At 37.8% G+C, this 27,787-nt stretch overlaps 3 protein-coding genes across 3 annotated transcripts; 2 read left to right on the top strand and 1 right to left on the bottom strand.

Moving 5' to 3' along the window:
* The first annotated feature begins 5,463 nt into the window (after positions 1-5,463).
* LOC114716253 (V-type proton ATPase subunit a1-like) lies at positions 5,464-14,658 on the top strand. Its single transcript, XM_028901234.1, has 18 exons — positions 5,464-5,771; positions 7,119-7,163; positions 7,784-7,906; positions 8,103-8,210; positions 8,540-8,650; positions 8,758-8,931; positions 9,122-9,259; positions 9,631-9,738; positions 9,843-9,950; positions 10,078-10,226; positions 10,746-10,899; positions 11,182-11,342; positions 12,026-12,232; positions 12,315-12,498; positions 12,590-12,673; positions 13,013-13,206; positions 13,299-13,358; positions 13,896-14,658. Exons 1-18 carry the CDS (start codon positions 5,613-5,615, stop codon positions 14,098-14,100), a joined length of 2,472 nt encoding a protein of 823 aa, XP_028757067.1. The 5' UTR covers positions 5,464-5,612; the 3' UTR covers positions 14,101-14,658.
* Positions 14,659-16,435: 1,777 nt separating this feature from the next.
* On the top strand, positions 16,436-21,489 carry LOC114716252 (uncharacterized). Its single transcript, XM_028901233.1, has 10 exons — positions 16,436-16,551; positions 16,630-16,880; positions 17,003-17,088; positions 17,219-17,379; positions 17,621-17,757; positions 17,884-18,072; positions 18,176-20,364; positions 20,487-20,595; positions 20,670-20,750; positions 20,944-21,489. Exons 1-10 carry the CDS (start codon positions 16,473-16,475, stop codon positions 21,022-21,024), a joined length of 3,363 nt encoding a protein of 1,120 aa, XP_028757066.1. The 5' UTR covers positions 16,436-16,472; the 3' UTR covers positions 21,025-21,489.
* Positions 21,490-22,213: 724 nt separating this feature from the next.
* LOC114716241 (L-ascorbate peroxidase, cytosolic) lies at positions 22,214-25,019 on the bottom strand. Its single transcript, XM_028901221.1, has 10 exons — positions 24,919-25,019; positions 24,617-24,743; positions 24,319-24,493; positions 24,170-24,235; positions 23,518-23,566; positions 23,353-23,438; positions 23,164-23,243; positions 22,985-23,087; positions 22,829-22,887; positions 22,214-22,487 (listed from the first exon to the last, which is right to left on the bottom strand). The coding sequence occupies exons 2-10, from the start codon at positions 24,733-24,735 to the stop codon at positions 22,472-22,474; spliced, it is 753 nt and encodes a 250-aa protein (XP_028757054.1). The 5' UTR covers positions 24,736-24,743; positions 24,919-25,019; the 3' UTR covers positions 22,214-22,471.
* Between the last annotated feature and the right edge of the window lie 2,768 nt (positions 25,020-27,787).

Genomic DNA, 27,787 nt, shown 5'->3' on the forward strand with positions numbered 1-27,787 from the left:
TATCATTTAAAGCTGTGGAAAATAATTAGCTAGCACTCAACTCAATGATTGATCCCACTATATATGATATATCTAACGGATCCTATGGCGAGTTCTGCTTTGGCTGCACCCTATGTGTCCATTCAAACCGAACTTTGATTGAAGAGGGGAAAAAAAAGGCATAAACCCGTCATGGTTGAATAAATTAATGCATGGGTTTGGGACGGTCAAGTTGATCCAAGATGGGAGGGTGCAAAACGGGGTGGGGGGGCCACCATGAACAGGGACGTCATAGGGATGAGTCATGCCGGTTGACCGGTCAAATTAATCTCAGTCAAAGGAAACAGTAGGGGAGAGAAAAATAATGTAAAAAGTGAGGGAGAGGGGATGGGAAACTGTGCCCAACATTCCAGGGCATTTCTTCGAAGAAAAGAATCTGGCGTTCCCACTTTAATTCCCACTTGTGTCTTCCACAGAATCTTTGTCTCTGTTTGGTATAGGATGATATCAAGTCTGATTTTGTGTGCTCGTTCGTTTTGTTCAATCATTCCGCATTTAATTAACAAGTCTTGGGTTGTGGGATTCCATTCATTATTAATACAATATTTCCCCCCCAAAAAAAAAGAGCCCGATCGATGTGAAAGCTTCATGAAAACTTTGGACCCATATCCTGCGTGATTGTCACCGTTCGATCCAGACATCACAGAAGCCAAGCCAGTACGCATTTTCCTATATGATAATAGCGGATTCATAATTAAGAACAAAGGCCAGTAGATACTACAATGATCTAACTCATCCATATACACGTCCATTCTCTTCATATTCTTAGCATCCAAGGAAGCTAGACATCATGTAATTAATTTATATTGGCCAGGCGTTCAGAGTTCCAATCACAAGGCCTTAAATTTTCAAATTTGATACGAATTAATCAATTTGGAAGTGGGTGTTTAATTATTTTATGGCTATATGTGCTGCTTCCACTGATTATTTATGGACCCCATGTCATTTAAGTAAAAGGGGATGGCTAAGTCATGGGATTTCAAATTTCGCTAACATGATTGTTTAATATTCTTGGTTGAAGCATATATAGACGATAGAATGAACTATAATTCAGTCACGCATGTACGCAGGTATGAAATTAAACAAATATCACTGTTACAAGGGGTATATATATATATATAATGGCCAGTGCTAATAAAATTAGCCCAATAAAAATTGGCATGCCCATTAAAAATGTGATTCGTACGTTTCCAAAACTTGACTTGATTAAAATTTAAGTTTTTGTTATAAAAGGAAACAAAATTTGTTGATTGGGAATGAACAGTAGGGGGGCAATGTTAGTGGGAAGTGTGTGAACTGCGAAGGGCGAAGCGCGGAGACAGTGGAATGTTTGAACTTTGAAACGCAAAACGCGGGAGGAGGAGAGAGAATGTGAAATGGAGTGATCGAGAGGAGAGGGAACAGAAGGCAGTGGGAGGTGGGTCCCGGATATATCGCCATATGCGTGGCCGTACACGTGGCATTAGTCAGAGCAGATGGTGGGGTGGGGTGACGAATATTGAGGTTTACGAGGAAATAACAAAAGAAGACAGAGAGAGCTAGAGATAGCTACGTAGAGGAATAGGGACATTTTAGTTAGAGAAATAGTGGGCCACAGCAACGTCAAAATCTTGGAAGGTGTCCGAGTGGGCCCTCGCTATATTCTCCTCCCTTCTCAAGCAAAGCATCATCCGTCCATCGCCATGTCTTTTCCAACTGTCCGCCTTCTTAACATGCAGTACAGTGCAATATTCACACCGTGTCGCTTCCTTAATTCACATCAGCGCACAATATTGGATATTAAAAATCAGATTCACGATCACAACACGGATGGCTATTTTGGGTGGCAAAGAAGAGGGAAAAAGAGGGGAGGGGTTGAGGGGGAGGGCCTGGACCGGGGGTTGTTGGCGAAATGTCACGTGGACCAAATGACCCGTATGTCACTGCCGACACGTCACCCATCCCAGCGTCGGCCCCTGGATTTTGCGTTCTTTCTGCCAACCAGTTTTCTCCGTCCCCGATTCCACCCGGCGTGATCCACGCAGCCCCATCTTCCTGAGCCCACCTCCACCTCCTGACCAGGAAACAAAAACAATCGCCGTAAGAAACCGACCATCAATTATCAATTAGTCTAATAATAGCAATGGAACCCAAATTCTTTCTCCCTGTGTGTATCTGAGAAACAGCTATTAGATAGAATTATCCATTGCCTCTGTCAACAATATTTCACGCTGCGTGAGATATACTTCCTGTAACGTCCCTAGTCAGTCAGCGACATTTTGTAGAGGTATTTTCAGAAATCATGGTTTTCTTTTTTCCCTTTCAAAAAAAAAAAAGTGCTATAGATCAGCAAATTTAACTGCGCAAACGTCTCAAGAAATGGATAGTGTGACTATGCGAGTTCGTCCGTCCAGGTTGTGCTGACATAGTGTATTGCTGCTACTATTCTTTTTTTTTTTTTTTTGCTTGCTTGATTCCCGCTGTTCAAATATTGACTGCTAATTTAGCATGCGCGTGTATCGTTGGTCTATTTGGCAATAATTTTATGTTACACGCACATGACGCGTCTTTTTTTTCCCTAGCAAATCAATTCTGTAAGAAAATCTGTTTCGAGGTATTTAATGCTCCACGTTTTCAATGATATAGGTTAGGTGATCATGTATCTGTGTGTGTGTCTCCCCACTCTGTTTGTTGTATCCGTCTGTCTCTGGCGAAAACTTATAGTCGCATATATGCGTGTGTAGCCGAGGACTGGTGTGGTGTTTTCTTTAGCCACGCATGGCTCTACTTTGACACGTGAGTCTTCATTCAAATGATGAGGGGTCGGTGGATATTTATATAACGATCCCAGCACTTGGGTCTTGAGTTCAAAGTTGAAACAAATATCATACTATATCTGGCCTTAATATAAGAATTAGTTAACTAATTTGAGTAAATTAAAAAAACTAGTTAAGTTAGTTATTTATAATAAATATGTGTTGTTTTTTCTAAAATATTCTTATTAATCAAGTGTATTGGCTAAAACTACCACTATTACCATGATTACATTGTTAGAGACAAATATGAAAGATAAAATAGATTGAGATATCATATTTAGAATAAAAATAAAAATCAAACGAGTTTTTATATTAAAGACCGGAGGTAATACAATATATATATATATATGCCTCCCGTTCGAAAACCGAATGATGTATAGTGAGTTGCCATACGCTCAGCAGCATAAATAAACACACCACAGTGTTGCTCTTCAGCCCAGACATCATTAAACTAACACGATGTAATGATCCTTAGTTATATGATCAAAAATAAAAAAAACATAATGAATATTTGTTTGTAAGAACTAAGAACCTCGCCATAAAGCACTACGTCATTTCTCTTAATCAAGTTTCTTTTTTTGCAAGTACAGGTATTCTCAGGAAGCAATCCTCCGCGTCATTTGTTTGCTTAATCAAGATCTGAAATATCTACATTTGTCATTTTGTTCACCTGTAATGTTTTGGTTGGGCCCGTCCATGTGGCTGCTCAATCGGTTTGCGTCTTCATTGAACACTGCCTTATCCGTGGGCCGTAGGGGTCATGGGCGCTGATTGGGCAGGTCTGAGGACTTTTCTTTTCCGTTTTTACTCCTGGTCTTGATGCTCATCAATTGGGCCGGCCCGATGACTCATTTCTCCACGTAGTCCTTCATTTGGGAGCGTGAGTGTGAGACCAAACTCAACACTGCCATGCTTTAAAAACACTAAAAAAACTAACATCTCATATCATAAGAGGGGAAAAGACGCCCTTCGCATTTTTGCCCCGGGGAACAAATTCTTTTGGACTAGATGGGGTTATTTACCAGTAATGTTCTTCTGGTTTCTAAATCAGATTGGCAACTGGGAGTGTAGTTACTTGGAATTTTAACGGTGTTAGTTATCAGATTCTTCATTAAATATCTGACATGTCGACTGAATTCGTTTAAACACGCTATAATTATTGACGATGAGCTGGGAAAACATCTATTATATTTTCATTTTTTTAACAAATAAAATGGTTTCTGTATTCCTATTCATTCGTCTGAACCGCTGGTTTATGTGGATTAATTGAGTGAGCAAGCTTACTGAATCTGATCCACGCCAACTCAGAAATTTGTAAGATTAGCGCTGTGATTGGGTAAGCAGAGAGGTGTTTTCATAGAAGGTTGCTTCCCGTAGGATTAATTAGTTGTGATTTTATGACTCGGTGTTTGACCAAATCCATGTGGCAAGGGTGGAGAGAGAAGTTTTAATTATGATTTTTTTTTTGTCGCTTCAGGCTAAAGGATAGGCTTTTTTTTTTTCCCTCGTTTGGGGGAGGGGGATCGAAGAGCTTCCAAGTCAGCTTCGTATGAATGAATAATACATATACATCCGCCTCGGTAATCCAGTCTGACTTAGTTTGTTGTCAAACTAATTTGTCCCACTCCACAATAGCCTTCAGATTCTTGCATAAACGCCGCATTTTCTTTTGGACGGCAATAATTTTTCAATCTTAATCTCTGGTCATATCTCCCCATCTTAACGCAGTGGAGAGTGACTGACTTATCACAATCAGACAGGTAAATGATATCTTTTTCTGGGGGGTTATATTATCATGACCAGTAAATACTGTGCCAGGATGGCATCAATTTCTTTAATTTACGATACATGCTCGATATTGACTAATCAGTTAACAACCCGTGCGTAGTACCTGTCTACGTCCATCCATTATATAAAATCGACAGAAAACCACCCTATTTATAAGTTATTCGGCTTACTCCTCATAAACAGCATCGATCCAAATAAACATGTATTTTGGATGCAGATAGTCTCATCCTGGACGTTTCACTTGAAAAGCAAGTTTAGCTCCGCGCGCGAGAAGGATATTAATAATAAAGCGTAGATTCATTAGGATACTAGCGCACGTCGTGGCCACTGCTTTTCTCATCGGTGGACGTCCTTATAAATTTAGCCAGCCTTCTTTCCACCAACGACCAACTTTTATGATATTAAGAATAAAGCGTAGATTAGGATGTAAGAAAAGCTTAAAGTCCTTCTCACTTGCTCATGTTAAATCTGAATGTTTTCTGTTTATTTTCGCGGGAGATAATATTTATTTTGATCTGTGAATGAATTAAAATTAGTGAATCTTGTAGTAAATGGAATTGATACTCTTTTTATTGAACTGTCATAAATATATATATATATGAAAAATGAGAAAGAAGATGATTTTCGTTTTATGCGCGGGGAATCCGCATTAGGTGGTAACGTGACAGTCGTCCACCTCGAAAGAACAATGGGCCGTCCACTCAAAGCATTACAACCTGGTGGACGATGATGTACGACCTCACTTCTACTATAAGCTTACTAAGAATTCAAAAAATAGCGTCATTTTTAATATATATATATATATATATATATATTTGAACTAGTTTTCCATTTTACAGTTTTTGAGACAACGTGAATTTTCCGATTCTAGTGGCAGTTGCCAAGGAAAACTGTAACCAGACTCCCAATTAACGTGCCAAAGCTTCACACACACCCGCGCGCACCATACAGGAGACGTTTTCAGATCTGAAGCCAACATCCGTTTTCATCATGGTTACCCGGAAAATGGAGCAGTTCATAGATAACATGCCGTCAGTGGACCTGATGCGCTCGGAGAAGATGACCTTCGTTCAACTCATCATCCCTGTTGAGTCCGCTCATCGGGCCGTCACTTATTTGGGCGAACTCGGCCTCTTCCAATTCCGAGATGTAAGTTCCTCCTCAGATCCTAACTTGCTTCTGACTAATCATGTCTGTTCCCCCCCCCTGCTCGTCTTCCTCTTCCATTCCCCTGTTCCTTCGTTTAATACGAATATTAGTTTTCTGAGTTCGAGGTATTGTAATAGTTTAGTGTGAAGTTTTTGCATTTGCCGTTGTGGGCGGTCGAATCAGTTTCAGTTGAGCTGACGGCGAGCCCCTGCAAATGATGACATCGCAGCATTATTGAATTCAATGTTGAATGTAAGTTGATCAGAATTCAGTGCTGGCATGTGGATTTAATGATAACTGGATTTCTTCCTGCCGTCTTATTGGACCCCCCTCATGTGAACATTTCCTGAAAACTGATCCAACATTCAATTTATTTTTAAATCAATAAGACATGTTTCCTGGTGTGTTGCATATGCGAGTTGCATTATATCTCCTGGTATACTCATATATATATTGTTGAGTGTGTAAAATATGGACAACTACGTTATGGTTGACTGTTAGTTTCGCAAGTTCTTCAGATTTCCCATCCTCATCCATTGTGAGTGATATCTTGTGCCAGTAGTTCAGAAATGATGACTGGAGTTCCATCAATTAGGTCATGACTACCTAGCAACTTGCTTAAATTTATTTTTTCCTCTGTTGACTCAGGAAGCCAAATGGGAAACCGGTTTATTTGGTTCCTATGTAGTTCTATCCTGAGTAAATGGATATGGAACTCTGTTGATGATAACAAGTTTTACTAGCAGTCCGGTCAAATTGATCTCACTTATGATCCACTATGTTTTATACTCGTGTTAGAGGACTACTTATGGTAATGGTTGTTGATGTATGTCTGATGCGAGTACTTATTTTCGATGATTGAAAAGGACACTAACTGTTGGCTGCTTTTTTACGTTAAATAAAATGAATAACAATTGGTGGACCACGCATTTGTGAAACTTACTATATGTTTCAATCAGGAGGTGTAGCTTTTCCTGGATCCAGACTCCTGTTTGCGTATTATCTGAATTTGCTGGGTACACAAAAATTTTGAGGGCATAATCTCTTTTCTGTATGCCTACAACAAGAGAGATTATAAATGCGGTGGTTTATTTGAATTTTCAGTGTTATATATTAGCATTATTTTTTTATTATGTATCTCTTGATGAAGGGTATTTTGAAAGGTAACTTTGCTGCTGAGTTTTAGAGTTGGTTTTTATCTTTTTTATTTGCTTTCATAGGTGAGTTCTGGAAGTACTCTTTGGTTTTTAACAAATCGTGGCCTTAGAAGTACTAGTGAGCAAAAATTCATGCTTCTGCGATATCTAACCAATGCATCTCTTTTTGACATGCTTTTCTCTTTTGCAGTTAAATGATGATAAAAGCCCTTTCCAGAGAACATTTGTTAACCAGGTATTTTTCACCTGCACTAACTAGAAATTCCAACAAATTCTGAAATCTGAGTGCCTCAGTATCATACGTTTTGACATCTTATTTGCATGATGACTGATTGGTATTACTATGGGGATGTCAGTCTATATTTGAAATTCAGGGAGCTGGCAAATTAAAAAAAAAAAAAAAGAAAAAAAAAAAGAGATAGAGAGAGAAATTCAGGGTCCATTCTTATGCCCAGTTACTGTAGTTCCGTATCCTTGTGTCACTGTATTTGCAACTTGGATTTACTTGTTTGAAAGGGAAAAACTAATGATAATCAGGAAGACAACTTTTGTTGATGAAATCAAATCTAATAATTGCTCTGCTCCTCAAAAGTTGTTTTCTGAAACTTGTAAGTTGGCTTAACTTGGTGAAAGAAATTGCTTTTTATTCACACAGACACACAGAGAGAGATTGCCTTTTAATTTTTTATCTTTTTTGGAATTAATATCAGCAACATATTAACTTTGTGGTCTAATGCTTAAACAATGTATATTTTGACACAAGATATTATTATCACTCTTCTGCAATCATGATATATATATGTTGAAATGATTTTTTTTTAATCACTGATATCAAATGTATTTCTTTACTGGTAGGTCAAGCGATGTGCAGAAATGTCAAGAAAGCTACGATTCTTCAAAGACCAAATCAACAAAGCTGGTCTTATGTCTTCTCCTCATCCTGTTTTGCAACCAGATATTGAGTTGGAGGAACTAGAGGTCTTTGTCTATTTTACTTTCTACTCTTCCAGATATAATTTGTGTCCTAGGCTCTGAATTTGAGTTATTTGATGCTAGGCTGCTAGCAATAACATGATTCCGTAGAAGTTGTTGCTTAGCAATTGGCCACTCTATAAGCAGATTCTTTATACTTGAATCTGACAATATATGCTCTTTTGGATTCATGTTATTCCAGTATCAACTTGCTGAGCATGAACATGAGCTAATTGAACTGAACTCTAACAGCGAGAAACTTCATCAATCATATAATGAGCTCCTGGAGTTTAGGATTGTTTTGCAGAAGGTAATTTTTCTTGCCTATTTGTGGTGAGCATATTGTGTTATTCTTAGAGGTAGAAGTACTAAAGGTTCTACATCCTGCTGTCTATTTTTGTTATGATTGTTTTCACATCTGAGTTTCCTCATCAAAGAAAGGCCTTTCTGATCACCATATAGCATTGGTTATGTTCCTCATCTCACATGTTATTCTGCTATATTACCGCTCTCATGTACAACGTCAAATATTAATGATACCATGATCTACTGCCACAACAACTTGATTGCTTTAGTATGGAAATGCCTTCAATACACTCCCTTGTTTTATGTATAAACTATGACTGGGGTAAATTTCAGGCACATGGTTTTCTGGCCTCAAATCATAGCCATGAATTTCCAGAGAGGGAGCTGGAGGAGCATGTATACTCAAATGATGGTTTTGTTGACACAGGATCTTCACTTGAGAAGGTTGCTCAGTCTTCCATCATCTAATGGGAAAAGTGTGAAGGCTTTTACTAAATTTTTAACGGTATTTTCTCTTCAAATCTTCTCATTATAAATTGTTTATTTTACAGGAAATGAAGCCTGGCTCATCATATCAATCTGGTTTAAGATTCATCAGCGGAATAATTTGTAAATCCAAGGTTCTTAGGTTTGAAAGGATGTTGTTTCGAGCTACAAGAGGCAATTTGCTTTTCAATCAGGCTGCAACTGATGAGCTCATAGAGGATCCCGTTTCAAATGAGAAGGTTTTTTTTTTTTTTTTTTGGGTTCATTTTCCTTTCTTTCATATTACTTTTGAAGGGTCACATAAATTATCTACAATCATTTCTAAAACATTTTTTTAAAATTTGTTATTGTTGTGACTTGTCCTGTTTGCTGCCGACTTATGTTGCCATTAATGTTTTCTGTCCCTACAACCTGAACTGTTCTTTTCAGATAGAGAAAACAGTGTTTGTCGTGTTCTTCTCTGGGGAGCAGGCAAGAACAAAAATTCTTAAAATCTGTGAGACATTTGGTGCACATTGCTACCCTATCCCTGAAGATATAACTAAGCAAAGACAAATAAGTAGGGAGGTGAGTATACTGAGCCTAGAAGGAAATTTCTATGTCCATCCTCCCCTCCCCGCGCGCTGGGGGGGGGGGTTTTATTTCTAGCCTATTCTATGCTGGCTCCCCCCCCCCCTCTTCAAAATCTAAATATACTCTGCAAGAGATTGCATTTTTAAGTTTTCTTTACAGTACCTTGGGGGAATGGACTCAGCTGTAGTTTTTTGCTCCGCCCATTCCTTTTTCCTGGAGGGGGCATTAGACCTAGTGCTGCATTCATTCGCAACCAACTATGGCTTGTCTTTTATTTGTTTGATGTTGTTCAACATGTCATCATTGCTGAGCGTAAATATGCAAACTCTGGTGTTTGTGGTTGAAATTTTGGTCTTCGGTGATAGGTCTCATCACGCCTTTCTGACTTAGAGGCGACTTTGGATGCTGGGATTAGGCACCGGAATAAGGCCCTAGCTTCTGTAGAGGCTCATCTAGCAAAATGGATAAACATGGTAAGCCATAGCTCATTTATGGTATGAATCCCTAGCTGATCAGTGTGCAACTGACAATTATTTATGATTAACTAATGGATTGCACCATGACCATCTGCTCCTAGGTAAGAAGAGAGAAGGCTGTGTATGATACCCTGAACATGTTAAATTTTGATGTCACAAAAAAATGTCTCGTTGGAGAGGGTTGGTGCCCTGTATTTGCAAAAACGCAGGTACCCTGCTTTTAGTTTCCCTCGTTTTATTTTATCCTCACCTACTTCTTTCCTTATAATTTTGGAGAAATTGAAGATGTATTTAATTTGGACACTCTGACAAGGGTATTGCTCTAACATTTTTCAGATTCAGGAGGCACTGCAGCGTGCAACTTTTGATAGCAGCTCTCAGGTTGGCATAATCTTCCATCCAATGGATGCAGTGGAATCACCACCCACATATTTTAGGATCAACCGCTTTACGAGTGCATATCAGGAAATTGTTGATGCATATGGGTAGGCATAATGTCTCCTTTGTAGCATGCTTTAACTCCTGTATTTGGTTGCAGTATCAGTAAATTGAACGGAATCTGTATGTTCTTTCTGATTAACCATAGTATAGGAAGATTCTTTTTGTATCTTCTCTTGAAGTGAACTGCTCGAATTGTCTCAATGTTGTTTTGGCCTGACTTGGTGAATTGAGGAGTAAAATTAAGGTTTGACCTTCAGGTATGGAGAGGGAAAATTTTCTACCTTTAGTAGGACTTCGGTTTGGCACTAGCCCTTTCCCACCCCTGATTTGCCACTAGACTTGTTTGCTTGTCAGAAAATCCATCCTAGATCGTGTAAAATTTTTGTAGCTATTGAATTTTATGATTTGATTCGCCAAAACTTGTTTTATTATAGTAGCTTGTATTCTTTCATTTATCTCGAGAATGTATCATAGCTCAGATAAACTTTCTAGCTTATTAGATGACATTAAGTTGGTAACTTAGAAATCAGATAAGATATCTGATGAGCCCTTTTACTTGGCAGTGTTGCAAGATACGAAGAAGCAAATCCTGCAGTTTACACAGTTATTACATTCCCGTTTCTTTTTGCGGTGATGTTTGGGGACTGGGGTCATGGAATTTGCTTGTTGCTGGGGGCATTGGTTCTTATAGCACGTGAAAGCAAGCTCAGTAAGCAGGTAATTTGGTTCCAACTGTGGCATAACTAAAATAAATATGGCAGTATGCTGTTGTTGTCAGAAATGCTATTTACTGCGAGCTATGAGTACGTAGTGTTATTTGTGATTAGCTGAAGGGTGTAATTTTGGTGAACTTATAGGAAAGTCACTGTAATGTTATACCACGAGTCTATGCTAATATTTCATGCAAGCGCGGGAAAAAATGGACAAAGGACTTGTTACTTTTATTCTGCTGTTGCCCCTGGATTCGAGCATCTAACATCTCTATTTACCTTTCGCCAGAGACTTGGAAGCTTTATGGAGATGATATTTGGTGGCCGTTATGTGCTTCTTTTGATGTCGTTGTTTTCAATCTACTGTGGGTTAATCTACAATGAATTCTTCTCTGTTCCTTTTCACATTTTTGGGAAGTCTGCTTACACATGCCGAGACACTTCATGTAGGTATGCACTATTTAACATTCATCTCTTTCCATCTGGTGATTCTGGTACCAATTGAGTGTTTTGTGTTCTATTTCTTGGATAGTCATGCCTTACCTGTTCATGCCTTATGTTGCACATTTTGAGTTCACATGTATTTTCATTGCTTCTCCTTCAACTCTCTGGCACTCCTCTTCCAAGCAGCAATGGGGTAGTTAATCAAATTATCATTATCGAAATATTTACTAAAATACGTTTGTTGATTCAAATCATTCTTCTGCTTTTCAAGTTCTGGATAGCCGTTCCCTGGGAGGAATCTCTTAGTCTTAGTTTGATACCATCAATGTTATGATTGTTCTTGCCGAAGGCAGTTGATATATTTCAGTAGATATTTTCATTGTATTTTTGACCCTTTTGTATTACAAATGCATCTGTCCATGAACTTTTGTTTGATCCTACCCAGGAGTGCTTTTGTTAAGAAAACTTCGCCGCTGTTTATTTGAATTAATTATTGTTTCCCTTATAATGTTACCTTTTTATTCAATTAATTAGTGGGGATAATTTTGTTTGCATCTTTTTCACAGTTGTCCCTCGTTATTTTGATATATTTCCCCTACCTAACTGTTATCTTCACCTTCTCATATATTCGTTGGCATGGTATAGGCTTTGTTGGTGTTTTGTTTTAAGTCATTCTCATTTCTTATCAGGGATGCACGTACTGCTGGCTTAGTCAAATCACGAAATACATACCCATTTGGGGTGGACCCTAGCTGGCGTGGAAGTCGTTCAGAACTGGCTTTTCTCAATTCTCTCAAGATGAAGATGTCCATTCTTTTAGGTGTGGCGCAGATGAACTTAGGGATTATATTAAGCTACTTCAATGCGCATTATTTTGGCAGCTCAGTGGATATAAGGTGTCTCTCTTCTGCCCGCCCCTACAGCTTTTACTGTGCTATCACTTCACTAGGATAAGCTCACTCTCCCGGTTGCTTTTAGGTACCAGTTTGTGCCACAGATGATTTTTCTGAACAGTCTCTTTGGGTATCTTTCTCTTCTCATTGTCGTTAAGTGGTGCAATGGTTCTCAGGCAGACCTTTATCATGTAATGATATACATGTTTCTTAGCCCCACTGATAATCTTGGTGAAAATCAGTTGTTCTGGGGCCAAAGACCACTTCAAGTATGTTTCTGGTGACTTAACTCAGTGTTTCTTATCGAATTGTTTTATTTCTTGTTCTTCGTCGTTCTGAATTACTGCTTGTTGTATGCAGATTGTGTTGTTGCTGTTGGCTTTAATTGCAATTCCTTGGATGCTGTTTCCAAAACCCTTTATCCTAAAGAAGCTTCACCACGAGGTACCGATTTTGCCTGGCTTGTGTATGATTTCTCTTGGACATTGAGAATTTTATTTACCTAAACCTCAATCTGTGCACAGATGTCTAGAAACGTATCCTTGTCTGTTTGAGTTTCTTCTTTATGATTCAGGATTGCTCCCTAAGCTTGCGGAGCCTCAATTCTTCTCAACTTCCTTCAAACTAAAATTTGCTTAAATTATAAGAACTTGTGACTTTCTATCGGCTATGGAGAGATTTTGTCTGGCTTCAGTTTTCTGTGTTTCGTTGACAGCTATCAAAGTAGCAATGTTTAAGGAGTCCAACAAATCTGCTAACTTTTATCCTGATGATATGATGTAGAGATTCCAAGGACGCACTTATGGTATGCTTACTACCACTGAGATGGATCTCGAGGAGGAACCAGATTCTGCCAGGCAACATCATGAGGAATTCAATTTCAGTGAGGTCTTTGTTCATCAAATGATCCACTCTATCGAATTTGTTCTAGGCGCAGTTTCAAATACTGCATCATATCTTCGACTTTGGGCATTAAGGTTTGTTTTTGGCCATGATTCTCTCTCATTTTCATGAATTATCATTTTCTGTAATATTGTTCCTTGGTTGATATCTTTCATCACCATTGCAGCTTGGCCCACTCAGAGCTTTCAACTGTTTTTTACGAGAAAGTGCTACTTCTTGCTTGGGGGTGAGTTTGGGCATGCTTCGTCTTTACTTTATCGAAGTTTTTTTATATTTCCTTTGTTATAATTGGTGTTGGCCACTCTTCTATATAGATTTGATGTTCGTCCCTTAGTTGACAAATTCATGATCTATTATCAAACTTGGGTGGAATGGGATTTTCTTTCAAGCTTTTGCCCAAATACAAACTTCTGAGACAGGAAATTACTCAGTTCTAAATAAAGAATGGTTTTCATGATATGGAAAGACTCTAGACATCCAGGACCAACGGAGGTTGATGATTTGGGCTTAAGGCAGGAATGAGGCATTAGAGGATACTTTATGCTTTACTACTGCTTTGGTATGTCTGGTTTTGGGTGACATTAACAACCCTTAATAAGATTCTGAGAAGTTAATTACGTAACACGTAATCAAGCAGGTTCTTTACTTGTAGCTTTGCAGTATTGCTTCATGTTCATGTATGATTAAACATTATTCTTCTTCTTCTTCTTTTTCCGTCAGATTTTGCAATCATTATTGTTGTTGTTAATTGCAATCATAACAGGTATGACAATCTTGTTATCCGGTTAGTGGGGCTGGCCGTCTTTGCCTTCGCAACTGCCTTTATTCTTCTCATGATGGAAACCCTCAGCGCTTTTCTCCATGCACTGCGCCTTCACTGGGTAGAATTTCAAAATAAATTCTACCATGGCGATGGCTACAAGTTCAGACCTGTTTCCTTTGCCTCGTTAACAGAGGACGATGATTGATCCGATTCTCAAATACACGAATGGGACTATTTACATAAGCAGGAGGACCATAAAAAGAAAATGTATAGGAAATCCAATTTGGCGGCTGTGGAGTTTGGGTTTGCTTAATGTTATGCTGCCTGACGCCGACATTGCAACAGAACTTATGGGTCATTATCCTATGGCTATGCTACTGTATAAAATTGCTGCCAACAGTTACGGATGCCATCTTTAGGAGGACATTTACTCAAGGTTTTTTTTCCCTTTTTTTCGGGGACAGGTTGTTATTCTGTTTCTTAGAATATAGGATAGGAAAAGGGAAAAGTCAAGGGAGGATAACGTCTACACTAACTCTTGTAAGACCGGAGATTCATCATAGACTCTAGCAATTGGATTTTAGTTTTGGGGTTACACACACAGACACACATTGTTCCGCTGCTTTGGCTGGAACGAGATACTTCGTTCGGAATTTTTCTTGTAATGAATAATGATTATAGAATTGTAGAAATTATAAAATTCCATTCTTTATAGTAAATCAGTTGAATAAGACATGGGAATGTGATTTATTTGGAAAGTAAATGCTTTATATACTAGCATGATGAATCGCCACGGATCTAATGTGCAAAGGGAGTATGAACCACAATAATGGATAAGTTTACTCATAATAATAAGCACTTTTTTGGCCAAAATAATAATAAGCACATTAAATCATTGATTTTGCAGGCAATTTCAATGGTTTTTGCAAGGATAGCTTGATTATTAAAATATTTAGAATATGTTAGATGCTCTGATAAATTAGAATAGGTCAAAGTCACGATAACCAGAAAAGAATTTTAATATTCAAAAACAAGAAATTTATAAATTGTGCCAACTGTTAATAATGAGTAACCCTAGCATGCCATAATCTAAAACATAAGTATCTAATTTGAAAATGCCTTGCTGTACTGGTCAATGGTCAGAACTTGATAACCTTGAAAAGAGCATGTTCCTTGTGATGATAAAAGCTAAAGGAAAAATAAAAATTCATAAATAAAATTTAGGGTGAAGGATGAATGAAAATTGATTTTTTATGCAACTTTTGAAATTGAATATTACCATGTCAACATTTTTCCTTGCTAGAAACCACCACCAATTTCCTTTCGAGATGTGGAAATTACCCAAATGGGTTTTGTATCTTTCAACAAGCTTGATTTTGATTTGATGTCAATGCCTCATGCTTAAAGGGAAAGCGCACCCCTCTGACCCTCGTTTTCCAGGTGAAAGTACGGAGAAAAAGTCTAAGCAGGGCCCAATAAGCATGGATGATTTGGATGGCCCAACTTATTCATCTTCAGTGATCCTTTTCTTTTTGGACCAATCTCGGAACACTCCTTGCAGATAAGACAGGACTCCATTGTCAATCTGGAATAGTAATGTGTCTAGTCTTGTAATTCTAATAAGGGAAAATTACAGTGAGGTCCCAAGTAATTAAAAAACAAGTCCCAGATGTTGTCATTCTCACGGTAGGACTTGTTATTTCAGGCTGCTCAGGTTGTTACTTGGGACTTTATAGTGATTATTTCTCTTATGTGGGACTTGAATGTAATTCTCCCTTCTAATAAACTCAAAGCTCGGCTGTTCTGAGTTCCCGCTTTTTAATGGTTTCAAACACTCCTATCAATCAGCACGCACACTAACCGACGCCCGATCCTTTCACTATCGACGGTTTGAAGTTTGAACCCCCAACATTCCATTGCCATTGCATCGATCGATCATTCTGGCATTAATCTAAGTCAACGATGGATTCCGATCTCTCGCTCTTAGAGATCTCTGTTGAAGACGATTCTCTTCTGCATATTCCCAGGGATAACTCTGGTGTTAACAATGCCTCCACCATTTTCTCTTGCTCTCCTCTTCATTGCCACAGATCTGTTCCTGCTCTTGCCCCTCAAACTGGTTAGGCTTCACTCTTTTCATCTCCTACTCTTTCAATTTGTTCCTTGCCCCCTCCTCATGGCTTTCTATATCGTGCCTGGTTTTTTGCTTTTTGTCTTATTTGAACGTTCCCGCGGCAGCTATCCATCTGTGTTCCCTAACGTATGCAAATATCCCATTTTCTGATTCCTTTTGTTATGATTTTTGTAATTTGGCCGGGTCAATTTTGTAATGATAGAAATAATGTCAAACTTATCACCGGAATAAAGCCTGCCTACTTCAATTTGTACGGCTGATTTAATGAACAATAATATTAATAGTACAATGTGGGTCATGTCTGATCCATGCGGCTTTCATATCCTTTTTCCCTGTTTGTTGGACCGAGCATATACTGATCAATGAAACACGCAGATGGTAGAGTCGGTGCAGTGGGTTTCAAAAAGTTGGAAGCACCAAAGCTTAATGTGGAGCCCCAGCAGATGAAGAGGAAGAAGAAAGTGGGTGGATACAATTTGCGGAAGAGCTTGGCATGGGATCGAGCTTTCTTTACTGAAGAAGGCATTTTCTCCTCCCCTGGCTTTCCGTCACATAAAATGTAGACTTAGTGAAACAAGTTATAATTCATGTTCTGTTCAGGTGTTTTGAACCCCTTGGAGCTGTCTATGATTAGCGGCAATCATAGTACGGCTAATAATGAGTTGACGATGATCGATGAAGAAGAAGAAAATGCAATAGTGGGTGACGGAGACATTGTCGGTGCTTCATCAATGCTACAAGACATTGAGGAAAATTTATTTAAGCCATTGCCAGAAGATAGGAAGATTGGCGCTTCCTCATCACCGGTTTCTCATGCATTAACCAAAGATACGTTTACCTCTGCATCCTTGGTTTGTCTCTACTCTGTAAAGTTTATATAGTTTTTGTTGGAAATATATTTCTTAACGCTTTTTAATTTCCCTTGTTTATCCTTCTGTTCGTTCGATACTGATATACTGATGATACTCTTTAGGCGAAGCGGAAGGTGCTTGCTGTCAATAATACCAATAGAAACGGGTCTAAAGGTGATGCCTGTCCTCGGCCAATTGCTTCATCTTCATATCCTGCCGTAGGTTTTCCACAATAGTTAAGAGTTTCCAATTATTGCATCCGTTTAATTACGTTGTCAGCATTTTTATATTTAGTAAACTATTAAGTACTGGGAGAGTTTGCTTTAACTCCTTTGAAAGCTGAAAAGACCTGACACATCAAAAGCACAGAGAAAAGAATCAAAATCAAAAGGTGCCAAAATACCTCTTCCAAAATCCCATGTTCCCGTGACTACAACCACTGCAAGAAGTGGAGCATTGGGCATAGGCTGCTCAAGAAGAAATCAACATGATCATTCGGGTAAATTTGCCAATCTGCACTTTCTTTGTTTTTCCCTCTTGAAAACATTTGTTAAGAATTTGAGGTTTGACAAATTCAAACATAAGATATATGTTATTATTGTGTAAAGGTGATTGGATTGACCAGTTTAATTTTGAAAGAGCTTTGTGGTTTCAGTGTGGATTTTATATTTGTTTTTATAGTTATAACTTTGACATCAGACTGATCGTTATCTTCTGTTAAATTTGCGTCTCTTGTACAGCTGCTTATGTTCAGAAGAATGCTGCAGTAAAAGGTCCGCCAAGAAACCCAAAAGGCGGGCATATTAATGCAAAGTTTGAAGTGACTGACAAATCTTCAGTCACTAGGAATAGTAAACGACAAGCTGGGAAAGATTTTGTGAGACCTTGAACCTTCAAAGAGGCTGTAAATTTAAAAGCATTCATTATTGGCCGTCCATTTTGTATTCGTTCTGTATAACTTAGTATTCCCATCTGCTTCTTCTGAATATTTTTATCTTCCCAGAATGACTCAGAATCACATCCACCGCCTAGGTTACAGCATCAAGCGGTAACTGAGGCAAGGAAGGGCTTTGAACTCCATCCTCCACGGCGTGATTGCAATACTGGTGAGAAAAAGCAACCCACACAATTTCAAACAGCAAGACCATCAGGCTTACGGATGCCATCTCCCTCACTGGGATTCTTCTCTCAAGTACGATTCCTCTGTTTGGTCGCATATTCCATATTTATATTCATGCGTCAATAGAATAGCAGTCTTGTACGATCTCTTGCTCATTTATATAACTTTCTTGCAGCAAAAAGCCTCTAGTCAACATAGCATATTGCATAAAGGCTTCAAACCTAGCAAACCTGCTGAAAGTAACATTCCTAAATTAAATAAAGTTGAGGTGGATTGTGTTAATGAAGCAAGGGGTCTGCATCCTCCTGGAAAAACTTCTGAAACTGTCAAAGGTGGGACAAATAATTGCACTCCAAATGTAAGCCTTACAGATGTCAAGTCCGAACCATGCTTGCAGGTAGAAGATAATCAGAAAAGAGAAGTGCAATGTTATTCCTTAGGTTCTGGGGAAATAACTGAGCAAGGAAAGGTTGAAACAATTCCAGAGCATGTGAACGACAATGATAAGAATCTTCTTTTAGAAAGTGATATCAATATGGTTGATCGTTTGAAGACTAAGGTTGATGAGGATCAATTCGAAGAACCACAATCTATGTGCTATTCTAGCACAAAAAGAACTTCCATAGGGAAAGATGATTTGCCAACCAGTGCACTGAATGCCATAGAGCACGAGGTAGATATGAAAATGAAGCCTCTCGTGTGTGATGCTCAGATCCCTAATGAAGGTTCGGTGCCACAAGCAGAAAATGGCTCTTCATTTACAGACTGCAGACACTCTGGAGTCTTAAAGGAATACAATTGCATGAAGATGGTACAGGTAAATTCAAGTCTTGGAGATTTTAGTGAAGCAGTATTGGGTGTATCTCGGGAACGAATTCCCTATAAAAGTACTGAAGGGGTCAAAGATTGTGTTGTTGACTTTGATAAACATGGAGCGGACGCGCAACTTCATTTATTAAATGGAAATCTGGCATCTTGTTACAATGACACCAGCCAACTTATTTCAGAGGCCGTAAATCAACAATCACAGTACTTTCATATTGTGAACGGAGGTTACAAGGAACAGTCTGAGAATCTGAATTTAAGTATAGAAGCAGAAATAAATTCAAGAAGTGATAGCGAGTCTCATGTGAACGTTCGCTTGGTTCATGCAACAACCTCATCGTCTCAAGAGTCTCCTAAAAAGCCTTTGCTAGAAGTCATCGATGCCAGTGAAAGTGTGCTCAAAATAGCTGAAATGGAAGACTGCAAGCACACAGGGGATGTTCAGTCAGGTTCTGTCCACAGAAAATCGGTTGATGATGAATATGACCAGCTTATTGACTCAAAATTGATTCAGGATATTTCTTCTAGGGGTGCTTCATTGCATTATGATTTGTCAGTTGCTCAGCGTGATGTCCTTGGAAACTTTGACCAACAAGCTAGGATGCTTACATCTAAAATGAATAACATTCTTTGCCAGAATGAGAATTCAGTAGTAAATCACAGCCCCTCGCATGATGAGAGCGACTCCTTTGAAACTCCTGCAAATGCCAGTTTAGATACGAAAGACTTCTTCGGAGGAGCAGAAACTCCCTCTGGCCTCCATGAAAATAAGCTATTAGCGCCGACAATCACAGAACCAAATGGCGCAGAGAGACGGATTGAAAATTTACGTGTGAAAGATACATCAGTGATGTGCTCCGATGAAAATCCCCTGATTTGCAGCCGCAATGACAACCCCGGTACTTCACTTGGCAAACATCATTCTCCACTAATGGTTGAAAGCACTAATAGAGAATCACCTCCGGAGCTTCGAAGACAGGGACTTGTAGTGGATGTTGATTTTTCGCAAGTTTACTTGAATGGTGATTTGTTCCCTGCAAACAATGCTTGTTCTGAAGAGATCAGAAGTGAAATTTTATTTGAAGGTGTGTCAGAACAATGCAATAACAATGCAAGTGAGGATATTATTTTCAAACATCATATTCAGGCTGCATCTATGATTAAAGATGGAAGCTTTGACATGGATGAAAGGACAAAGCATTTACCAGATGGTCCAGATCAAGTTACTGCTGAAACTGTTGAGGTTGACCCTAATCATAAAGTTAATGAATCCAATATAGCATCTTCTATACAGGGGAATGAAGGCCAGATTGTTGATCGGAAATACAATGAACGTTGTTCGTTAAGTATAAGTTTGAAGTCACAAATTGCAGATAATTTGATATCCCATGAACAAATTCCAAAGAGCATCGAAGCCGGTTCGTTGAAGAGGAAAAGTTTGTCAGAAGAAGCTGAAATTATTGTCTCTGGCAAAGATGAGATTTCTAATGCCAATGTTCAGAATCAGATTGCAGAAGATAGCGGCGAAATATTTCATCTGTGAGTATCTCTGATGTGGCAAAATTTCTTCATATGTATCTGTTTTCTTTTCAACCTCAGACATCGGTAATCTGGATGCCTCGCGAATCACGATTTGTAATCCTCAGTATTTTGAATGACAGTAAGAAATCCGGAACCAAAAGGAAGCAGAATGTCTCTACAGTGATTCCTCTTCAAAACGTTGCTCCGTTTTCTGATGAATGGTTAGCTGCAATGGAAGCTGCTGGAGAGGTGACTTGAATATAAATATTGACCGGATCCGCGCATACATTGATAATTGATTAATTCGTTTTCTGATATTGCAGGAAATTTTAACAATGAAAGGTGGCGCTGTCCAAAATTCTCCCACCGAGAAGCCTCAGCATGAACCAGGTCCATGGTCCCCGGTAAGGTCATTTTGCTATTTTAATGTTGTTCCGATCATATAAAGTTTTAGATTCCGACTCACAAACTCTATAATCTCGTTTAAATTTGATTCTTTTTTTTTTTTATTGGTTTATTTCTTGCTGAACATGTTAAACATGATTACTACTTACTGCGGCATGGGTCTTAATTTCCATGTTTCGCTTTGGTTTGCAGGTAAGACGTAAAAATCAAGCAATTGGACCATATGATTGCACCAAATACACCAATATGAATATCCCCCATTCCTGTCAATAATAACTACTGAAATATGATCCTTATAATCTTTGAACTAACCATTTAAGTTCTCATTTTTATTTTAAATTTTTGGAGCCATTCAGACGTTGTAGAACCTGCTGTATTGACTATGGAGAACCGAGTGCTTGGCAGATAGAGTTTCAATTTCCACACGACTTGCTCTGAAAAAGCTTCAGAGGAAAAATAAGTGTTGGAGGTTGAATATTATGCAATTTGTAATTTGTAAATTGTGTATGATACACTGCTTTTTTATATACTTTCGGCCTGTGTACAATTCTTTTGATTCTTTACGCAGTGATCCTCCACATGCGCAAGATGCCATCAAATTCCAAGTTAATCCGCATCTTTCTATATACTATGCAGTCCAAAATAAGTCAGTTACTATTTATACGCCGAATGACTTGTACTAAATTTTACGAACGTACATATAAATTATTTGTGTCCAAAAAAGAACGATTTAGATACTTTTTTAATTTCATTTTTATTCAGTTGAATATAATTGCAATCTGAATTGTGAGAATCACTAAGGCATTGACTACCTATAGGGGCAGAACTACTATTATTCTTCTATTGGTGAATAAAAATTTAAGTAATTTAAGTCTTAGGGATTCATATGAATATTCAAATCTTACCAATTGAATTTCTTACTTTAAATAAAAAAATATTATATATATTATCATTTTACAGATTTAATGAAATTTTATTTATAATAATACAAGGATGTTAAAAATATTAAATGAGATTATGATTATCACATAATTCTTGCAGCTATACAAGTTAAAATTCAGTGTTAAAATGTTTTTTATTTTATAAGGATTTAATTCAGATAAAATAAAACAAACACCTGATTTTTTTTCCTGCGTCGAAACATCTGATTCAAAATTGACACCTCGTGATTTTTGCTCCTGAAAATAAATCAACCATGGGGTGACCCAAGGCTTTTTAGGATTTACGTTCCCTTGCCATAGCCAACACTTCCCGCTAAAAAGTAAAAAGCCAAGCTCCACGTCCCCCCAATATTCTGCGAAATTAATTTGCCGAAAGATATTTTGAACTCCTAACCCTTATTTCCCTCTATCTTAATTTAAGAGGCAGCATAACGAAATGTTGGGAAATATCCTTTAAAAATTATAATTACCGGTAGTTTGATTTAACTTTTTAAATAATGACTAGGTAATACTCTACTCTCGGCGAGTCGAGGGGTATTATTATTTCAATGCCATTCAACTTCAAATGAGATGAAAATTACTTGAACAGTTGTCCCATAACAGAGAATGAACATCACAGGAAACTACCATGCTATCACTGTTCAGGTCAGGCAAAATACATATCTCAAGATGGGCATATCTTAGACATTCTTCCTGAAAACCAAAAGACCAAAATAACAAGATATGGGCGGAACACTTGCCACCGAGGCGGCGGGCAGTTTTGTCTCGATTCCAGCTGCTTATGCCTCAGCAAACCTGAAAAGCCAAGCTTTGATTTAAGTTTCCTGCTATAACTCATGACAAGCATAATCAAATAATAATGTTGAAATTACACATTCCAAAACACTTGTTTCAACGCATCAAATAGCCAATATTAAAACCAGCAAATCAAATTGGAACGTCTTTCTAACACTCATGGAATGTCATGAAAAGGTTTTATTTTATTCATCTTGTGACCATGTGTAATCACCACTAGTACTACAGTTCTCATCCTTCAAGTCAACGATACTGGAATAGATCCTAAAATCACAGCTAACATAAGTTTGGGAAAGCATCTTCATCCTGAATTAAGATGAACAATTAAAGATGAGACTAACCCAAGTTCAGAGAGTTTTAGATGTGCCTCGGCATAATCAGCAAAGAACGCATCTTCATCCTGAATTACAGTAATAAATCGGCGAGAATTAGCAACTTTTTGTTAAACGTCATTACAAGCAAATGCCATATAAGAAAAATGCGAATAATGTACCCACCGCTGCATATTTCTCAACCAGCGGGCGGAATACTGGATCAGACAGGAGTGCTTTGTCAGATGGCAGCTGCAGGAGGCCTTCTTTCTCACCAGACAACAGTTCCCTGCAATAAACGACATTAGTGATAATTGAAAATGGAGAAAAACCCAGGGGCAACGCAACGAGTCAAACATACTAACTTGAAATACGAGTTGTCAAAAATCAGAGGGTTGGACGTCCAGGGACCCTCAAATCCAGAACGTTCCTTGTGGCACCTTCCCTATCAGAACAGCAGGTGTAAATATAAGAATAAACCTATGCGACAATATGCACACATGTACACAACACAACAATTCTATCGATACTACCATTTATGGAAATGAACTTACAAGGGTGTGACCACCGGAGAGAGCAACAATATCTTGATCGCTGAGCCCCATATGATGGCCAAACACATCCCTCAGATGATCAGAACCTACAGCAAACAAGACGTAAGCCCCAGAAATTTATCAACAGAAGCAGATCTCTGTACTTTACTTATCCCATGTACTTACCCTTAGTGGCATCAGGCAAGCGGCCCTCCGGAGGTGGCTCTGGCTTGTCCTGTCAAAAAGAATGTATCACTGTTAGCCTCCGAACTAAAGCACAAACAAAACTGAAATAGTGCTATCACGAACGCAAGCAAACAGATCGAATGAAATTGCAAAACAAGGATTCAAGAAGTTACATATTGATCTTCAGCGATTTGCAAAACAATAATTCTCCAGATTAAATATTGATAATCAGTACAGTTATGATTTCATACGGTAACACACGCAAAAATGACCGGAATTATCTAATCTACCAATTTCTGTACAACAGTCCCATCCTTAACGAACGCGTTAATTCAAGAATAAAATCCAGACAACTTTCTCAAAGGAACAGGGAAAATACCCGCAAGAAAGGACATGATCAAAGATCATGGATACTTCTTTCTTAGTTTAAATCGCGACCAATGTAAACTATCACAAAACCTTTTCATTGCCTCACAAAGACAATCGAAGATACGACAAAACGTATGTGAGTTAAATAAATAAATAACGAAAAAGTATAAGATTAAACATCAGAAAATAAGAGGAATGAAGAACGGTACATGAATTCATATGGTTTATAAGAAATTAATCAACAAGGGAGTTTAGTGGGGACAACCAGAATAATTGGCCATACCTCTCTTCCGGGGTGGAAAGGAATTTCGGGCCCACCAGTGACCTCGACAGCTACCACACCAGCCAGCTAATTTGCCACAAAACGTGAACGACTGTTAAGTATGTAATGAAAAATAGCGCAAATAACAAATTCCGCCAACGGTTTCTCACCTGGTAGAAATCAGCGTAGGTCAAGATGGGAAACTGCTCCTTGATGGGCTCCAAAAGCCGAACAGCAATATCAAGCCCGTTGTTGGCCCCGTGAGCCAGTTCATTTGGGTGTTTGATGGTGCCAAAGGGACCACCGGTCTTGGTCTTCACGTCATAAGTCCCAGCAGAGTGCCACCTACAGAAGGATGAAACGAAGTCAAGTCACAAACTAACGGCAAGCCACTGCAGCGGATTCAAATGTAAACGATCGGGCATCTGAGTTCTTTCTGTCAACATTAAATGCAAAGCGGAAACATACGCCAAACGGAGCATGATCGGAGCACAGTTCTTCTCGGCGATCAGACCCCTGAGCTTCTTCTTGGCCTTTTCCACGGCCTTGAGATAATCGGCACTAACGGTAGGGTACGATTTGCCCATGGTTATAACTAACGAGAGAGCAAAGCCAGAAAAACAAAGTCAAATTTTCTTGATCCATAAAACCGATCCTCATTCAGATCTCAGAAATGATAATGAAATAGCGTAAAAATTACGACGATTTGGACAATCGATGAAATGAGATTTGGAAGCTCAGGCGGAGGCAATATTGCAAGGGGCACGTACCTGAGAACTGAGAGGAGCTGAGAGTTGAGACCAGAAAAGGGAGCGCACAACCCTAACACAAGAGTGGCACGAGGAGAGCACAAGCCACTAGTCTGAGATGGAGAGGTAGATATAGGGAGGGGGCAGCTAGGAAAGTTCTAGTAGATTATTATGAGCCGTTGGATATCCTCAATCCAGCGATTGTTAATTTGTTATGTTGATTTGAAAACTGAACGGGTGGGATGGATGGAGACTCCCCTTGCGTCCCAGCAAGACGAAAATGAGAGATGAAAAGGTGTTTTTTTTTTTGGTCAGAAAAATGACGAGGAAGAAAACGAGGGAATGTGAGGGCTATACTGTGAAAAGAGAGATGCCAATGTCAAGATTATCAGATTGTACGAAATGGCGAGATTTGTTGACGGACTTCATCATTTATTGGGAGTTAAATGACAAAAGCACCCTCCAAAGGACAATGAAATTAATTTCTCCTCAACAGCTGGGAGAAAAAATGTAAATGGCTTTTTAATGACTGCCATATTTACCCAAAAGTTGATAAGGATTTCGCTGATGTTCGTAATTCAGGGTTTTTGAATCATAGCATTCGAATTACATTGTTTTACAATAAATATGATTTTTTTTCCTGCAAAAGGAAAAAGATGATTTTAATATGTCACGGGGATCGGAAAGTAATTCACCTCATGACTGGCTTGGAATGTTCGCAACACCATATAAATACCGGCTGCCTCCTTCGTGTGAACACGCCCTCCCCCGGAAAGATTCCATTTTGTGAGCACAACTAAGATCACCGGTTAAGGCACAGTGCCGCGTGCCCTTTCTCTCTTCCCTATTTTGATTGGTCCACGCAAGCGGCCCTTGGGGGAATGCGCGCGGCACATAGATTTTATCCTGGAATATCCAAGTTTCAACTTACTCGCGCAAATTTTTTTAACGAAGGGCTGTGTCGTGAAAAAAAAAAAAAAGAGTGCTCCTTCGTTTTTAATGTACAAGTAAGTTAGAAAATTAATACTAATTATAAATATGAGATATTAAATTATTTCATTTCTCTTGTTTACTATTTTTCTCAAATTTTTAAATTTTATACATAATCTAATAATATGTGGAGATATTTATAGTGATTAAATCACAATAATCAATTTATTTAAATTTTTTAATGTACGAAAATTAGTTACTTAGCTTTTACACATATTATGGAATATTAAAGGCTTGTTTTGAGTTTTTATTTTTTATAAAATGATTTTCAAAATTTGTTTTAAAATTTTTTAAAAAATGACATTTTGTTAAAAACTAATTTGACTAAATTAAAAAAATTAATTAAATTAATTATTTGTAATAATACATATTATTTTTTTTAAGATAATCTTATTAATCATGTGTATTAACTAAAATTACTATTTGATAAAATTTATATCACATACAAGTACTATAATATATAATCTCTTCGAGGTGAGAGACAAAATAAGTTGAATTTTTTATTTAAAATTAAAATATATATTAAATTAACTTTTATATTTAAAAAAAAAAAGAAGAAGTAGTAGTTTTAAAATCCATTTGGATCATGTCCACGAAAAACTTGCGGTATTGACGTGGCAGTCCGCATTCACCGAATCGACCATCTCAAACTTGCCAATCAAAAAGTTTCCCAGCCAATCATCATTCTCCCGCGGGGGAGAGTCATTGTTTATGCCCACGATAAGTGTTACTGAGTCGAAATGCAACCATGCTGATTTTATTCCATACTTAAATTATAATGTCTGCCAATCTTTTATAGTTTTTATAATTATTATCTAGTGATTATTTTAGTGGTGCCTTAAAATATAAACACAAATCATTCTAGTTATTTTAATTTTGTTATCATCATACTGGTAAAAAAAAAATATTACCTCCGATCCTTAATATAAGATCCTGTTTGATTTTTATTTTGGTCTTAAATATAATACCCAATCCATTTTGTCTCTCGTATTTATACATTTTTTTCCAAAGTAGCTTTTCTAACAATAATAGTTATAGTCAATACACTTGATTAGCAAGGATATTTTAGGAAAGACAACACCTATTTATGACAAATAACTAACTCAACTTATTTTTTTAATCTCCTCAAATTAGTCAACTAGCTCTTATAATTAAGACGGAAAGTGGGAATAATTTTGTTGTCATCATGCACACACGCGCATGCAGGTATATGCGTGTGTGTCCGTGTAAGTGTAAGGACTCCCCAAATAGCAGTAACAGTGATCTTGTTTAGAGATAGAGGCCACGTGCACCCTAATGACGCTGAAATGAGAAATTACATATGAACATAAATAAATAATTGAAATTCTTAATTATAGTAGATGTTTTGTTCGACTTCACACCACTTTAAAAACGGCAATCTAGATTCCGTTCACGACAAATACGTATTTGGTTGGCTCTTAAACGCTGACATTAGAACTAAGGGGGAGAAATATCATTATATTACAATTTTTTAAGACTATAAGTTACTTCTTTAAAAATCGGTAGAATAATACGCATAATATACTACTTCCGGTTTTTAATATAAAACTTAGTTTGATATTTATTTTAGTCCTATATATAAAATTCAAATTAGCTTTATCTCTAATATTCATCGATTTTGCTCTCAAGTAATTCTTATAATAATTGTTTATGTTAATAAATTACTACTAACAGGTAATTCAAATACACATGATTGATAAGACTATTTTACAATAGACAATACAAATAACTAATTTAACTATTTTTTTAAATTATTATTTATATTAAATTCCGTATTAATGATCTTTCTCTTTAAAGTATGGACAAAAATGTGAACAATTCTATTCCCAGCAAGGGACCATACGTTGTCCTGAAACAAACGCTGCAAATCCCTACTTCC

This window comes from Neltuma alba, unplaced genomic scaffold (genome assembly GCF_004799145.2).
Source record: "Neltuma alba isolate B1F8T4 unplaced genomic scaffold, ASM479914v2 tig00011648_pilon, whole genome shotgun sequence".
NCBI classification, from domain to species: Eukaryota; Viridiplantae; Streptophyta; class Magnoliopsida; order Fabales; family Fabaceae; genus Neltuma; species Neltuma alba.